General features: G+C 37.1%; 1 protein-coding gene across 3 annotated transcripts in view; it reads left to right on the top strand.

Annotated features, from left to right (window-relative positions):
• The first annotated feature begins 11,735 nt into the window (after positions 1-11,735).
• Positions 11,736-17,113, top strand: part of PALLD (palladin, cytoskeletal associated protein) — a 192,617-nt gene continuing 187,239 nt past the window's right edge. For all 3 annotated transcript variants that reach the window (XM_084286645.1, XM_084286644.1, XM_084286646.1), the window contains exons 1-2: positions 11,736-11,866; positions 14,850-15,878. In XM_084286645.1, the coding sequence (XP_084142771.1) occupies positions 14,851-15,878 (1,028 nt within the window). In that variant the 5' untranslated portion in view covers positions 11,736-11,866; position 14,850. The remainder of the gene's footprint in view (positions 11,867-14,849; positions 15,879-17,113) is intronic.

Here is a 17,113-nt window from a genome sequence, read left to right as displayed (position 1 = left end):
CAGCCTCTCTGGGCAACCTGTCCCAGTGCTCTGTCACCCTCACAGTAAAGAACTTTTCAATTTCAATGACCCCTCATATTCAGCCAGAACCTCGTGTGCTTCAGTTTGTGCCCACTGCCTCTCATCCTGTCACTGAACACAACTGAAAAGAGACCAGCTTCATCCTCTTGACACTCTCCCCTCAGATTAATGAGGTCTCCCCTCAGTCTTCTCTTTTCCAGGCTAAACAGGCCCAACTCTCTTAGCTGGTCCTCATACAACAGGTGCTCCAGTCTTCTAATCACCTTAGTAGCCCTCCTCTGAACTTGCTCTAGTAGTTCTATGAAATGGTTTACTGCTGTGATTTTTTCCTTCTTATGCCAGTCATAAGAATTTTTTTCCACTGATATTGATTCATTTGGTTTTGATGCCTGTATTTCAGCATGCATTTTAGGATAGTAAAGACTTAAAAATTCTATTTTATAGTATCCACTAAAATATTCCAAATTTCAACTGTGCTCCAAAGTGATACAAGAATACTCATCATCAAGAATTTTAATTATTGCTTACATAACAGTCCTGCATCTGATGATCTAAACAGCTCCTAAACAATAAACATATTTTCTAATCTTATTTTTAGTTTTACTATTGAATGGTTCACAGTTAATGCAGCACATGGATGGATGGATGACAAAATCACCAAGGAGCATACATACATGTATCTTTCTAAATCATTGTATCTCTCTTCATAGAGTACTGTAAACACATTTAGGGTTTTTAATCAGATTGTTATAAAAAAAAAGCCATGATCTGAATATAGGTATGCTGAAAGCTATTATCACCTTCTCAGTAATGCCTTGAAAGTACATCTTGAGTTCTGTTCTGACCTGGATCACGGAGCCAATGCAAGGTTAAATATAGGCAGTCCAAAGAAGAGGATTATCTTCAACATGGGTAATGTCTGTGATCCCCACATTGTATGCTACAGCCCTACAGTCTTGTACTGATACAAATATGGTACAAGTCTAGTCATACTGGCAGCTGCTGAGGAAAAACTGAGCAGGAGAAGGAGGGAAAGTTTCAAGTTATCTTCTCCACTGTACACAATGTATTTTGCAGTGAAGCATGAGTTAGTGTGACAGGTGAGCTGACAGTTCTTTGCAGTTGCTGGGAATACTTCCTTCTCATAATGGCAATCCATCAGCTCCTCCCTTTCACTCCTTTGCCACCCATCACTCACTCTCAACCACACAGCCTCATCACTTCCCTGGTTTTGTTTCTGTCACCCATTTTACCCTTCAGTGAGCTGATTGTGCTCACTAAATTGACGAAAAACAATTTGATGCTTTCTTTGAGACATGGTAGGGTTATGTATCTAGGACAGGAGAGAGACAAGAGAGTGAACAAGGGAAGGAGTAAAACTAGGGTTGCCTTTTTTTTTTTTTTTTTTTTTGCCTCAGCAAACTTTCGCATTGCATTAGCTCTGTGGCACTGTTGATAAATCTCCATATTTGGAAATGTTCCCATTTATGTCAGTGGTAGTTGTAGGTACTAAGGATGCAGACAAACCATCCAATTCTAAATACATTATTGAGTGGCTAAACTGAGATTACTATGTTTTAAAACTTTTAACTGTATTTTAAAAGAGAGAGACTAATCTTTGAATTAAAATTATTTTAATTTCCCCTGCTTACCCAGCTTAACACTGTTTTATTTACTGTCTTGGTGGTTTTCTGTTTTCTTCTTCCTTTCTTGGAAGTTGTCAACAACCTGGAGCTTTCTTGTTTGCTTTCAGCATGTTGCCAGTATTTCTTTATATCTTGTAACCATCTAAACAAAAAATAATGCAATACACTGTATTACTTTTCTAGCAAAAGCAATACAGCTATGCAAACATGGCAAACTTCTCAAAACAGCAATAGTAAGCTTCTCAGAATTACAGCAGAATCCACAGGTAAAAAGGTTCAATTTTGTTCCTAAGGGACACATTTATTTATTTATTTATTTATTTTTATCAATTTGTCTAACAGCCATTGGGTGGCAGACCATGAACAGGATGTAAATGACCTGCTGAGGGCCTAAGAGGTTTCTTCATTTGTGCCATTCATGCCTGCGACCAGCAGGAGATAAAACAGGTCCATCAACCCCTTGATACAACAGTATCTGAGCAGTGTTTTTACATAGAGACCATAGATACAATCCCTCATCTTTTTCAATACAATCACAATGCGAACTTGTTTTATTTTACACGTTTTCTCCCTGGGATTTTACATGATAGGCACATTCTGACAGTTGTTTTTTTTTTTTTCTGGAATAAGTAGGTGAAAATGGTAAGGCCTTAAAAATACACTCACATAATACACTGAGCTCAAACAAATTAAGGTAACAAAAACTCATGACAATGGAACTACCAATTTCTAAGGAAAGACTTACTGAGCACTTGGCAAGGGCCACACTTGGTGTGTTATCAAGAGAGCTGATAAAACTGGCTAGCAGTCAGAACTCAGTATCTTTAGGCTACTGCCTGCCAGAACCTTCAAATTTTATGCCTTTATCTTTCATTTCAGGCCTGCCCCAGCAAAAACATACAAGGGCTGTTTCAGAAAAATCATGGGGAAAAAATATTCAGAGAAACGTACATGCAGGAAAATGTATCAGGTGGAAGAAGTGGGGCTTTTTAAAAGAAGTTAAACTCATTTTTACCTTTGATGTTAATTTGAAGACACTTTAAAGTTCCAGCACCAGTCAAGGAAAAATTAAAATTTTACCTCATCACATACAAAAAATAATAATTTTTTTGGTTTGTATCTAGCAGTGAGGTGAAATCATCAAGATTTCAAAGTACTGAGGCACTGTCAGTAGCATCTAAAATACTTTGTCAGATCATTAATGTGAAATGACATACTGAAATTTTAAAATATTATTTTATTTCATTTTTTGTAATGAGCATTTTAAGATCATTAATATTTCTAAAATAAGGCAAATAACAAGTAGTGGTCTGCATCTCAAAAATTTCAAGATCTTAATGTAGCACAGATAGTTATTGAAAAGTTTCAAATATGCCAACAAAAAATAAACCAAACCGCCAAAATTCTAATTCATTTATTCTCAGTTCTCATCTTCTTTAAGATTTATTTCCCCTATGGTGTCAGACTCAACAACAAAAGGTGGGAAAAGGGAAGGAGAGGGGGGCTCTCATTATGAAGACATCTGTCCTCCCAGAAACTGTTACATGTATATTGAGACCCTGCTTTGACATGGCCAAACATCACTCATTGATGGGAAGCAGAGAATACTTGTTTCCCCCGCCCCCTTTGCTGTCACGCAGCCTCTGCTTATTTTTTTCTTTCTTCCTCCTGCCCTTTCTCTTTTATCTTTAATAAAATTATCCTTATCTCAATCCATGAGACTCTTTCTTTCCATCATGCTTTCTCCAGAATTTTTCCTGAAATAAGCAATACATTGATTGTTTTGGAGAACACATGAATGATAAATATACCATTTATTATGACAATAATGCCCTCTCTTACAATAAGGAAATACTTTGAATAAAACCTCTGTGATAGACTTCCAAAAACAAAAAAGTATGGATTAAAGTAACTTCCTCAAGCCATAGGTGTGATAAACACAAAAACTTCTCACCCCTGCAATCTTTTTTGTCAAACTCATTGACTCTTGATATTTGTTGTATTTGCTCTCTCCAAGAATATATATTTGGAAAAAAAAAAAAAAAAAACACGTTTCTTTCAAAACTACATTCTCACTCCTTTGTTGGTACAAATGCCCAGAAAACTGAAGAGCATCAAAGCTGGCTATAAAAGAAACCCTCTGGGCTTCACTGTTTGCTGGAATATTACAATATCATTCCTTCAGCTTGCAGAAAAAGGACAAGAGTTCCTGGTCAAATATGTTTAGATGCCTGAAAAAGAGAATGTTGTTGGTTTTTTTTTCCCCCTCCAGGAATTATCACTGTTTAGAAAAAGGAAAAGGCTTATTCAGCCTGCTTAAATGGAGAAAATGTTGAACAGTTTTACTTAAAAATCTTGGACCTCCCTTTTCCCAGTCTATCACTGGGACAGTAGCAAGACCGTACCCAACAATGTTTATTCATTGGCTCTGATCTGTAATGCCTGAAGAGAGGTGCACTTACTATACATACAACATCAACATCCTGCCAAAATTCTAACTCTTGCTCTTGATTAAAAAAAAAAAAAAAAAAAGAGAGTGAATCCAATCAGGGGCCCCACACTCACAAAACTGACTGCAAAATGGGGAAACACAAGGATGTATAGAACCACCACACAAGTTTTCATTGCCACTGAGAAGGTCCTGCTTTTCCCCAAGATTTGAGGGCTCCTTTATGTCATTCTAAGAGTATCTGTTTTCAAAAATAACTTGTTCACTATATGATTTATCTCTAGAAGTTAATGTTTAATTTAAAACAATAAGTTCCTATGTGAATGACTTGGGCACTTTAAGCATAGAACTGATGTATTTGTAAATCAGAAGTATGCAGAACACTTCATCCTAGAAGAAATAATACATAGTTTTTGTTTTAAGGCATTAAATGATTGCTATGGAACACTATATCACTCCCAGATTGTAAACACAGGTTATTGCGTTTTCTACTACTGCCATCACTTTGTGTTTACTTGGTCTGAACTTTTTTGTTTCACATCACAAAGAGAGAAAGGAGAAATTCTGATATATTTGTACATTTTGTTTTATGATACAGCCTATCATAAAACAAAAAGTAAGCTGACATTGCTTGTCTATGTGTCGTTCACCATGTCTGGAATATTTCTGCCACCACCTTTTTCAGCACCTGTCTGTTAGCCAATCAGAAAAAAGTAAAGGGCCTGAAGTCCCTCCAACTCCATGGAAACTCTTTCCAAAAATACTCCCAAGCTAAGTGTCTCCCTAATAGAAGCTACTGATTGACAAATCCCTCAGCAGTTCCTTCTAAATAGCCAGCTGTATTGTATTATTTTTTTTATATATATATATAAATTTAGTCCTACTGAGGTTAACAGCGGAAGTAATCAGCTGTTCCCTGTTCCTCCTTCAGCATTCATTCCTCTTTCCAGAAGTATGGATGTCACATTCTTGCACATTTGTCTTTGTTTAGCACTATGACTTCTGACAGCAATACACAGCTGTCTACCCTTATCTTGCATCAGACATGATTTTAGGTGGCAGGCTCAGCCTTCCTACGAACACATTTAGCATAATCAAAAAACAGTTTGCAATAGCTACTAAAAAGGTAAGGTAATGTGAAGCTGTATTATGATAAGAGGAAAAAAAAAAAAAAAGTAAATATTTATTTTCCTAGAGATCAGCATTTCACAGTTTGTTGAAAGAGGCACATTCCTGTTTCAGAGTTAATCCCCTTGTAAAGAAAGGGGCTTTGATCTGCTATTGAACTTCAGCAGTGTCTGTGGCTGCTCAGATCAAACACATTTCACATGCTAAGAAGGAATTTGAGCACATGACTGTCTGTAAATATACACATGTAAAATACGCACTACAGGCTGGCAGCTAAAATTAATTTAATGGGGATCATTTTCCTAATGAAGAGGAAAGCCTAACTGAACTGCACTGACAGAGGCTTAGTACATATAACAGAAAAAGACGCCTTATGATGCAATAAAGCACTCATTTTGCTCACTATGCAGCCATGAGAATTTTATAACATGCATAACTTCAAAAAAAGACTTTATTAAATAAATCAGATTTGTTTGAAATATTTTTCACAGGGGTATATACATGTAGGTAAAAGCTAATGGGAGTGGCACTGAAGCACATGAAGTTAAACTGGAGTTCAACACTACACAGGGCATAGAGGGTTGGAAAACTTTTCAGGTAATTGTACAGAGTATGATAAAAAGTGTAATTAATTTACTAACTAAAAGAAATGGAAAAGCCAGATGAATGTGACCAATATTCACAGAACACTGGATAATAACCAACTTAGAGAAGAATAATAGTTGAACTATTTAAATTAAGTTACACAGAGCTTAAACATTAAGAAAAAAGCATTCTTTATCATATAATCTGAAATCTTTACATATGAGACTATCCAATCTCAATTACACTATCATGTGCTACACTGCCAGATTTTATCCTTGGCTTCTCTACTCTTGTAAGAGTTCATCAGTCTTGTCCCCTAATACTTTCACTCCTTTCACGCATGTTTCTTAGTTCACTAATTTTAATTTTACTCAATTGAATATTTATATCTATATTCAATTTAATTTTTATTTTTTTATTTATTGAATTATATAAATTGAATTTATTTTATTTATTTATTTTTGGTTTAACACCAGCTGTATTAGGGGCTTGCTTGAATTCTTATTTCCAATTGCTAAAACATGGAATGGCCTTTCTACTTGACCATTGGAAACTGTTGTAACTTAGTACAGTAAATGAGCCAAACCTATTAACAGGTTTGGCACCTTTTTCTAAACCAGGTTTACTAAATTACCTTGTTTGTTGCCACCTCATTTCTTCTCCATCACTATGCTGTAAAATGCCTTAAATATTTTAATGGAATTAGGCAGTGAAAAGCCGTTATAAGTGAAGAGGCCTTCTGTACAGATGTGAGCCTAGTCTATATGGATTTTTAAGGACTATTAAAAAATATCCGTACCTGTAAATCAGATCATCTGTGCAAGTTCTCAGAGCCAGGGAAGCATCTCCATGAGAAATTGTGCAGGTGGGCCCTGGACAACCAGCCCACACACAGCTCCCGACTGCTGACACCACCACAGCTGAGCTTGGCCTGAGTGGGGAGGGGAGGAGGAAAGGATTTCCAGAAACCAGCAAAATCCTGGGCATCAAAAGGACAAGATCATTCCCTTTAAAATGTGTATTTGGACATTACAATTTCAGTATCAAATGCCATCTTCGGTAACTGCTAGAAGTAAAATTGAACATCCGCCATTTTGTCTCCTCTTACCTCACGTCCCCTCATGAGTTGAGGGATGCACAAATGTGTGGTGATTTCTTAACAGTACTTCAGTGATTTTAAGTGAGTTGAATTTAAAAAGTTCTATCAAAATCAGGAGGGGGTTCTTCACAGAGAGGGTGGTTGCACACTGGAACAGGCTCCCCAGGGAAGCGGTCACTGCACCGAGCCTGTCTGAATTTAAGAAGAGATTGGACTGTGCACTTAGTCACATGGTCTGAACTTTTGAGTAGACCTGTGCGGTGTCAAGAGTTGGACTTGATGATCCTTAAGGGTCCCTTCCAACTCAGGATATTCTATGATTCTATGAAAATACATAGTGGTATTCCACCTGGATAAAAGCAATTCTACAACAGTGAGGATCTGCTAAGTACTCACTTCATCTGCTTTTACAGAAAGCCAGCTGCGGAAGCTCCCACACAGGAAGCCTACACAGTGCTTCAGGTGCCCCTTGGCCGTTCCTGAGCTGTGCTGGAGGACACAGACAGGCAGTACTGAGGTGAGAAAGCCAAAGGTGAGCACAGAAAGCTCAGGGCTGCCTGGGCCACAATGCCCACCCTGCTGCCACAACCAGAGCACCTGTGGTGCCTTCCCCCTCACCCTGGGGGCTCACCACCACATGCCTCCATAGGGCTCCCAAGGCAGCCCCTATCACAGGGGACTCCTGCACCACCAGCCGTGGGCACCCTCCTCACTTCTCCCAGCACCAACAGCCATGAGGTGAACAACCTTCACCCACAGCCCTAAGCGCCCTTCTCCTTCATGGACATCTCCCTTGAGGCCTTGGGGCTGGGCGGGCATTGCCTGAGGCACAGCTGCCACCTGTGGGGTGTACCTGGGCGGTGGTGGGCAGCACCTGCAGGCCCAGGCCTGTGTCCATAACCTAGTCAAGGACATCTCCGCCCCCCAGGCACAGGATCTTCATAGGGGCTGCTAGCAAGGACAGACAGAGTAGTTTTGCTCTACCTTTCTACACTGAAGCATTAAATCCTCTGAGGTTGTGGTGTGTTAGTAGCCCTAGATGCAAAAGCATATTAATCACAATTTCTTACAAAATCCTTTGAGGTTTCAGGGGATGATGATGCTCTTCAATAGTGTGATAATTTGTTCATGAGTTTCATTTTTACTTGTTTGGCTAGTGGTATACTGAAAAATAATGCATCTTGAGAGAGAATAATACTACAAGTTTTCTAGTAGTACAGACATACAGAAAGCTGAAGGACACATTTCTTTCTGGGGTATGTTGCCTTACTAAAACCTTTATTATGGTAGAACTTGGATTGAAAAACCTTTATCTTTTCCCTAGTTTAAAAAACAATATTAGTTCTTTGTGAGTTGCTTACTAGCTTACCTTTCTGATGTATGATTTCCCTTCCTACTCATTACTGTGGTAATTCTGCCAAACTGATGTTTTTAAGCCTACTGAACTGTTGTTACTGTAAACTGTTAATCACTTATTTTGTTGATAAATTATCCTGTAAAAGAAGGATGTGAGTTATTATTACTGTTCTTTTTAACAGTTTAGTTTTAACAACTATTGTATTTGTTGTAGATCAACTTACTCTACTACTGCAAAACTGCATGAAGCTTTCAATTACACTACTATATTTTTGTCATAGGAAACTCCTCAGAGAAACTCTTCTAGAAACATGGAAAAATGGTATTTGAGTACCCTCAAACTATTTCTGTTTGACACCTTCATATGCCTACAACGGGTAGGTATTCCTGGTGTGCTCTATAAAAAACACAGGTTAGTTCTAGATATGTGACAGGTTTATTCACAAATATATTTACAAGGAAAACTGAATATGTTTGTATTACTATGCATACTGAGGGAAAAATAAACACATATGGCATCAAACTACAGTAAGGCAGTGACCCAGTATGCTTAAGCGCAGGCAATCCAATATATACATATTTTTAGGTTTCAGAGGTGGTGTGATTCAAATAGAATTAAAGAAGAAAAGTCTGTTAGAGACTCAAAATCACTAGATGATTCTGTGGCAACTAGTAAACGACTTCGTATCTTCAAAGGCCTTGGAGAGAAGATTGCCTATTTACTTGTATTTTATCCTGTCACTATTTCGAATAATGGTTATGGTTCTTGAAACCATAATAGATTTTTTTTGCTTTCCCAAATAAATGCACGAATACTAGTCTAAAGAGCTGTGCTTGTTATTATATTTCCTTTTTAGCCCAATTAAAAATATTTTGCAGTGTAATAATTTCATCAGGTGGAATGGAAAGCTTGTATGCCCAGAGTAGCTTTACAGTTTGTGACACGAGGCTTTGACTAGTATGACTAGTATTAGAAAATATTAATAAAGCTTCAGGAAACTGGTCTAGATCTGCTCCACCAAACCAATAGTGAAAAACGTCTTTTTGGAGCTCAATTCATCAGCTGAATATGCCACAATACTGCAATAGGAATGGAGTGAGCATATAATGGGTAATATCCTTCATTCTGGTTGTATGTTATTATTAATTTTTACATTTTACATGAAAATATTAAAACTATATCGTTGAAACTTATTACACATGTTTATCTTTCAAAATGTGTAATTTTTCCAAAGTTTTAATCCCGCTGACATTTGCTAATAGTATTTTACCACTGTCTATCATTTTTGTAAAGGAGCACACATTGTACTTGCAATAAAGGTGGAAGATCTTGATCAAAAATTAAGTAAGTTTCTAAAATATTCAGCATAGGTCAAAGGATATTAGCATTCCTAAATCTTAGTAGAATGGCATTGGGAAAACGTGTTCTTGGCTTAATACAATTGTATGAAACCTTACCCTAACTAGTTTGCAAGTTATAACCACTATTTCATTAACACTTGAAGGCATTAGAAATAAAATGATCACAGATCTTTCACTTTCTGGGCAAGTGTTAATATCATTATGCTGTACAGAAAATAATAGGCAAACCTCATTTATACAAATCACCAGTGCAATTGTATTTATAAAAGCTCAATTCCTTTAGAAATTATTTCTGCAAGTGTCTCCAGGCAGATAAATTTTCTTCCCAGTAGTGAAAATTTGAACACACAGTTCCAAGAACCGAGATTTTATCGGGTCCCTCCCTGTAAAAAATACTGAAGATAGCCCGAGGCAGTTTGTTGCTGTTTATATGCTGGCTATTTTTGACTCCCATTCCAAGGTGCCTAACTGCTATTCATTTAGGGGAGAAGCTAAGTGCCAGACCCAGGACCTGGATTCCACTCTGCAGGGTGGGTGCTTAAAAATTAGGCATACAGTAGTGAACTGCTAGATGACCAGCTCCTTTTTTTGTGTAGAGTTTTTAGCCTGAAACTTTTAGAATGAAGATTCTGCTCTTACTTCACACGCTAAAATTACTGTAAAATGACCTGTAATAAAGTCCTTTTTATTAATTTCATGTTAATGTGGCAAAGATCCCATGACATACGAATGGGGTCCATATACATTGTGAAGTAAGTATTCCTAATCCAACAGTGAATCTGCTAAAGTTCTGGTTAGAGGACAGGAACTACCTATATATATATACTACAAAAGATAGTATAGTAACCACTGGAATAGAATATGTGATAACTTTTTACACTTAAAGATGGTCTGGGACCAATGGGGAGCTATGGGTCTCTTGGGCATTTCCATCACAACAGTGGATCCACTGCAGGACAATACTGAGCTAAAGAGAGTGGACTTTGGCAGAAGGGACAGAGACCTATACCATATGTTTGGTGCTTTTGGCTCTATTTGACTTCTGATAGACTGCGATCTGGTGGAAACAATCCTACTCACCTATTGCTTTTATTTTTGGAAATTATGTGATAAAGTCTGCAGAGTTCTTTGTTTGACTGAGTATTAAAGGAAATGATGTGCCTAAAAAGGCACGTGTACTTTTGGACAGAACATTTTTCCTCCCTGAAGCACAGCTTACAGGAGTCCTTAATGAGGTGATGGTACTTCTTTGGCAAGGACCATAAGGGAGAGTTGACTGTGACTACTCATTACATGCTAAAAGGCTATAGAAAGCAGCAATGCATTTTGATTGTTTCCGTGGGGTCTTTTTAAGGCGTATGTGTTTTACAGGGACTTTTTGTGTCACTTCTGAGGGAGGTGATTATTTTCTGATGATAGGATTAGCTCATCCAAAAAGTTAAAATTTAGTGGGTAAAATTTATAATGTAATATAACAATTAAAGCTTATAATGTAATGTAATAATTAAAATTTAAAATTTATGATTACAGATTAATAATTATCTATTATTACAAAAAGGTTTACCAATTCTGCTAATAAATCTATTTATTTTTCTTTTATAGAAGTTTTAAAGGTATACCAGGAAATACTAGTTTTAAACTATTTTTAGTAGAAAAAGGCACTTATTTTATTGATCGTCATAAAAAAAATAATTTTCTTTAAAATAATCTGTTAAAACAATGTAGAAAATTTATTTTTTCCACAATTAGTTTTTCCACACTGTGTTTTCTATTCTCTGTGGAAGTAGCACTTTAATAATGAGAAAAATCACATCCTAACACTTCAGAGTAATATTTTAAAACGGTCTAAATGGCTATGTTAAATGCAACAGAACTTGTTCATTTAAATGATTAAGTTCTCTGAATCTCTGAGTAGTAAGTGCACAGAACTTTGTGTCTCTTCCAGGCACAATGTTGCTTCTACTGGAATTCCAGATAGTGGCAGTCTGCTGAAACATGAGTTCAGTTACCAAATATAGATGAGTGGGGTAAGAATTACATAGTCACAGAGGACAGATGTAACGCACAGGCAACAGTCTTCTTGATGTTTACTGAGGACCAAGCAATCTTTAGTGAATAGCTGGAGCAACTTTAAGCGTACCTAGATAAAGAAGGAAAAAAGCAACTTTACCTGCTTCTAATTATACTTGAGACTCCTCAGATTAGCCTGTTCATTGTAAGGTCTGTTTCATATTTTCCACAAAATTTAATTTATTGTACTTTGGAGACTAATTGTGCACGATTTAAAAATCTAGAGGAAAAATATGTTTTTTCTCTTTTAAAATTCTTTCTAGATGCATTTCTTCCTTGACGTTGCTCTATTGAACATATCAGTTTGGGGTTGTATTGTATTATTTTTTGTTTAGGTAATTATTTTTCTTTGCAGAGCATCCCCTAATTCAGGATGTTTACACTTATCTTGAAATGAGCCCTTTGATTTTCTGTGGTTTCCTGTATTTCATTATTTATCTCTTGGACATTTAAATGTTTTCTGAGAAGACTGTAATCTAGTACATTTTGAGTTGACTGTTTACCATATTATTCCTTACAGCATCTACATTATTTTGTGAAGAAATATTTAAATAGCATGATATTAAAATGTGTGTTTACTTGTGACCAGTTTTTTAGTATATAGCAGGTAGGACCACATAAATAGTTCATATGTAATAATGCTGGAGCTATAGCTAAACTCCTTGATCTGCTTACAACATTGTTTTTTGTTTGTGTCTCTAAACGATACAGTATATGGCTTCAGACATTACTTAATGAGTTATGATGATGAAAAGTGTTATAAATATGTTGTAAGCTAACTTGGGGAAGCTAGAAATAGCATTAGGTATTTCTAATTATGATCTTAAATGCTACTTGATAGGATTTGCAGTATCACCTCCAGTTTGCTGCAGTTACAAGTTGCTATAAAAGACTAGTGGGGTTCTGTTAGCATTTGACTGACAAGAAGTCTTTATACTCAAAGCTTTAGGCAGCTGAATGTGCATGCATATATATACACATATAAATCCATTTTGGGGCACCAGAACTTTGTCACCGAGGACACTAATCAGCACTGTTAATTGCTAATAATGAGCACATGTTTCAATTAATCAACTTTATCTAAATAGCCAGCTACAGATTGATTTACCTAATTTTCAAAGCTCAATGTCTAAATTTATTACCTATGTATCTAGTAAGTTTTTCTAATGAATGAAAATACAGCATAAAACTGAGGAGGAGATACAGTAGTTCCTAACAGATTCATTTCAATCATCGTGTCCTGGTGGCTAGCAACAGGTGAAGTTTTCCATTGACCCGTAATGCATTGAAACAACAGAGCAGCTCAGCGCTGGAAGTCAGAGAAGTTTATCTGAATGTGTAACATAACACTTCAAGCTGGGAGCAAGCTAGGAAGTAGTACGAATCAGATTTAAATAAAGAGATCATTTAAGCACAGATATTTACAACAAGTTACCTAAAGAGAAAACTAGTGTCATTGTTCATGTGAATACAAAGTTTTAAAAACTAAGGTTGGGGAGACAGGCACTCTCCAGATTTAACCCTTGGTTCCCTGGCATTCATTAAGCTTATGTCTTAACAGCTGAGCTTCTAGACCAACTGTTTGCTTGGCTTCTCAGTTTCATTCTTCAAAGCTGCTGTGTGGTAGTCAGTTATACTGTATATACCTTTTTAGATTTTGTTAACAGCAAATTGGCATGGTTGCTAAATTTGTTGAGCTGTAAATACAGATAAAAAGAAAGAAAGATGTAATCCCATCAAAGAGTAAGCCTATCAGCGTATTCTATAAAAATACGTTTCAAATCCCAAAATAGTTTGGTTTCCTTGTACTTCTCTTTTATGTGTCAAGTTGTAATCTGTTGGCAAGACAAGCAGAGATATCAAGAGATGCATTTGCCAGGCCAAGAATTCCAATAATCTATCAGTCAGTTAATGACTACATGCCGGGTAAGCCCCAGGGAAGTGACTAAAGGTAATTGGAGCTTACACAAGCTGATGTAAAATGCATCTGGGTGAATCTCATGACTGTCAAGCCACCTATATTTCACTGCAGAAATACTTTGGAGCATTAAGAGGAAAAAAAAAAAAAAAAAGTCTTTAAAAAATCTTGTGTAGAATTTATTTCATAGAAATCATCAGAAGAGAATAATTGTCAAGGGTAATTAAAAACATTGATGTTCAATTTAATTCAATACTTTGCAAAAGCATCAATTACTTTTAAGATCAGGTCATCCACAGTCTAGTCACCGGCAGGACAAATAAATTTCAGTAAATGGAGTTTCAGGCAGATCCTTGTCTTGGGGTTTGAGAGATTTCTTTGATGTCTCATCTTGCTGGCTTTACAGAGTTAGGGAATATTCATCCTCACTGTAAAATTTTGGAAAAACTGAAGATGCATAGATGCTTCTGTACTTTATCAAACTGTTGCAGAGTACATATTATATGCTCCTATGTTGCAGGATGACCAAGGCTGTGAAATGTGTTTTCTTAGTGTTGTACTCTTAGCATGTGGTAGTTTTGATATTCCACTTCAGTGGCTAGAGAACTGCTACTAAGTTGTATTAAAAGCTACCAAATTTAGAAACATTAACACAAGAAGTACAACAGTATTAAACATATCGTCAGTGTTGATAAGAAAGGATAACTTGGAAATTCTGATCCAAACATCCTTGGCACTTGTAAATGTGTAAATTTTTATAATGGTTTCACATTGTTTTCTCTCAGAATGTGATGCTTTAGTGTCTAATTATCTGGAAGGCAATCCCGTGTGAAAAAAAAAAGTAAATATATTCCCCGAATCATCACGACTGTAAATAGTGGTCAAGTGTAATGGTATTGCTGTGAAATGATAAATTGCTCGGATTGGTCCAGCAGAATTAAGCTAGTGCTAGGCAATAGAAAGGAAGGAAGTCTTTCGAGTTACAACAGAAGATGAATTAGAAAAAGGACTTCTGAGAGCTCTAATTTCCATCTAGCCAATTTTTAGTTCAGATTTGTTTGAAGTTTTGAAATACAAACTAAGGTATGCACCCCACGGCTTTGCTCTTCTCCCAGTTTGATGTCCAATTTACAGGAACCAGGATATAGCAGTGTTTTGTTTTTGGTTTAGTTCTTAATTTTGTTGTTGTTAAGGAGTTGCATTTGTGTCTTCCAGCATGCAAGAGAGAAACTGTGGCCAATCATTGCCTCTTTCTTTAATGCTGAAGGAGGCTTACAGTGCAGAGAGAGGCACCAATAAGGGATATCCTGGGAACATGTCAGAAGCTTCATCTTGCCATGACTTTTTCTGTGATTCCCTATCAGACATGCAGAATGGAGAATTTGCAAGTGAACTTTCTGCCTTCCTTACCCAGGAGGAGATATGTAAGAGCCTTGATATAGCTCGGGAAGCAATTGCCAGTTCTGTGAAGGAGAATCAGAATGCAGCAGCAGAGTTCACTCATTTCAACACCTCTCTTTCTAGTGCTTCAGAGCACGCTTCTTTCTGGGATACCAAATTGCATGAGCAAGATACTTTACAGAGGCCTCAAACAAGCAGTCTGACTTCTGCTGCAAGTCACATTCCCTCGACGAGTCCAAAAGAGCAGTTCGCCTCACCTCAAACAGCGAGTTGTTTTGCCACAGTCTCCAGGAAGCAAGCAGGCACCTCACCTTTGCTAGCTGCTAGTCCCAGCTTTATTAGAAGCCTGAAACATTCAGAGCAGCATGGTCCAGGTGTACCCAAGACATGCCCAAATTCTGAATTAGCATCCCAGGGAGAAGTTCCTTTCAGGAATAAGCTGTGTGACAAAGCTGCCACATTCATTGAGGAGCTGTCATCTATATTTAGAGAGGCAGCAAAGACAAGAGGCCGAAGTCCTGATGGGGACTCTTCTTCTCCAGACAGTGGATACCTCTCTCCTAAGAAGAAACAATCAACTCTAAGTACCTCAAGGAACCAGGACTTTGATAAGCTACATCAAGAAACTGAGCCCGGGGCAAAATTATCTGGGGTTCATCTCAATGGAGAGCACTTTTCTGAAAAGGAGAGCATCACTCAGAGTGAAACGGTCCTTTGCCACCCGTTCATCAATCAGGCTTCACCACCTCAGTTCACTCAGAAGCTCCGGAGCCAGGAAGTTGCTGAAGGAAACAAAGTGTTGCTGGAGTGCAGAGTTGCTGGCAACCCGGTCCCTGATGTCAGGTAAGTGCATGTGCTTTAGCAAAGTCACTAGATATCATCATCTCCTGATTGGGAAGACAACTGAGGAAAGGTATCAGTGGACCTGCTTAGAAGTAATAAGTCACATAAGAACTGTGTGTCATGCAGTGGTTCATAAGCACATGGAATAAGAGATTCAGATCTCTTTAGCACTCTGGTCTTCCATGGCTTGGGAAATGAGGTTCTCCTTGATTCAAGAATCACATGGCTAAGTTAGAAACAGAAATGGCATTCTGTGTATCTTACCTCATTAATATAAGTGAAAGAATTCTCATTTACCCCTGAAGGGAATGTATGAAGCTTACAGGTATTTTTTTACTGTCAATGAATTAGAATGTTTCCACAACCCATACCAATGGAATTTGGAGTCTTTATTATGAGATAATGTGAAAATTTCATAAATCTAGCCAAGCATCCTCTTCAGTAAGATGTTTCCAGAAGAGGGTAAGATGGTCCCCATTTCAAAACTTTTTTAATGCTTTGTAGTGAAATTTATGTGCACATGGTTCTGTTAGATGACAATACACATACAAAAGTAGTTGCAGCATACCTTTTATTATTGTATTAGATTCTTTGTTAATGTGTTTATAACAATTGTAACAGCTACATTTGCAGTACCATTGAGGGCTGAGTAATTCATAATACTTGCCCCCTTCCTTTGCTTCCAAAACTAATGGGAACCAGCACTGCACAGGCAGTATTTGTAGCTTTCCATGTCTGAGCCTTAATGCTAATGTAATTGCTTAGCACATCCACAGGTAGACTATATGTCTGATTTAATAGTTCCTCACAACCTATTTTGGTTTAAAGTCATTTGAGCATATTTAATAGTCCTAAGGGAAAAATTTGTACAAAAAAAATCCTGTTTAGACAGGAGAGAGTTTGTAGTTCCTCATGCAAACTTTCTGAAAGGTTCTTTAGTTACATCTGAACATAATTTTTTTGAAAGTTTTTGACGTTTCCTTAACAGAACATAGCAATCACTTTCCTGTAACACTGTGTTTTCAAGCTAAAAACTTAGATCATCCTACAAACAGAATTCAGCTGATCCCAAACAAGTAAAATGGTGGATCTAGGTACAATTATGAAAGGCAGTGTTCTACTAGACACTGCTCACTTGTTTGCTGTTTACTGTTCACTTGACTGTTACCATGATCAGTCTATTATGCTTTTACATATACTTAGTATGTGATTTTAAAAATCAAGCATGCTGTAGT

Source organism: Netta rufina (assembly GCF_964035555.1).
Source record: "Netta rufina genome assembly, chromosome: 4".
NCBI lineage: Eukaryota > Metazoa > Chordata > Aves > Anseriformes > Anatidae > Netta > Netta rufina.
The sequence above is the reverse complement of the archived record's forward strand: the minus strand, read 5'-3'. Positions and strand labels throughout refer to the sequence as shown.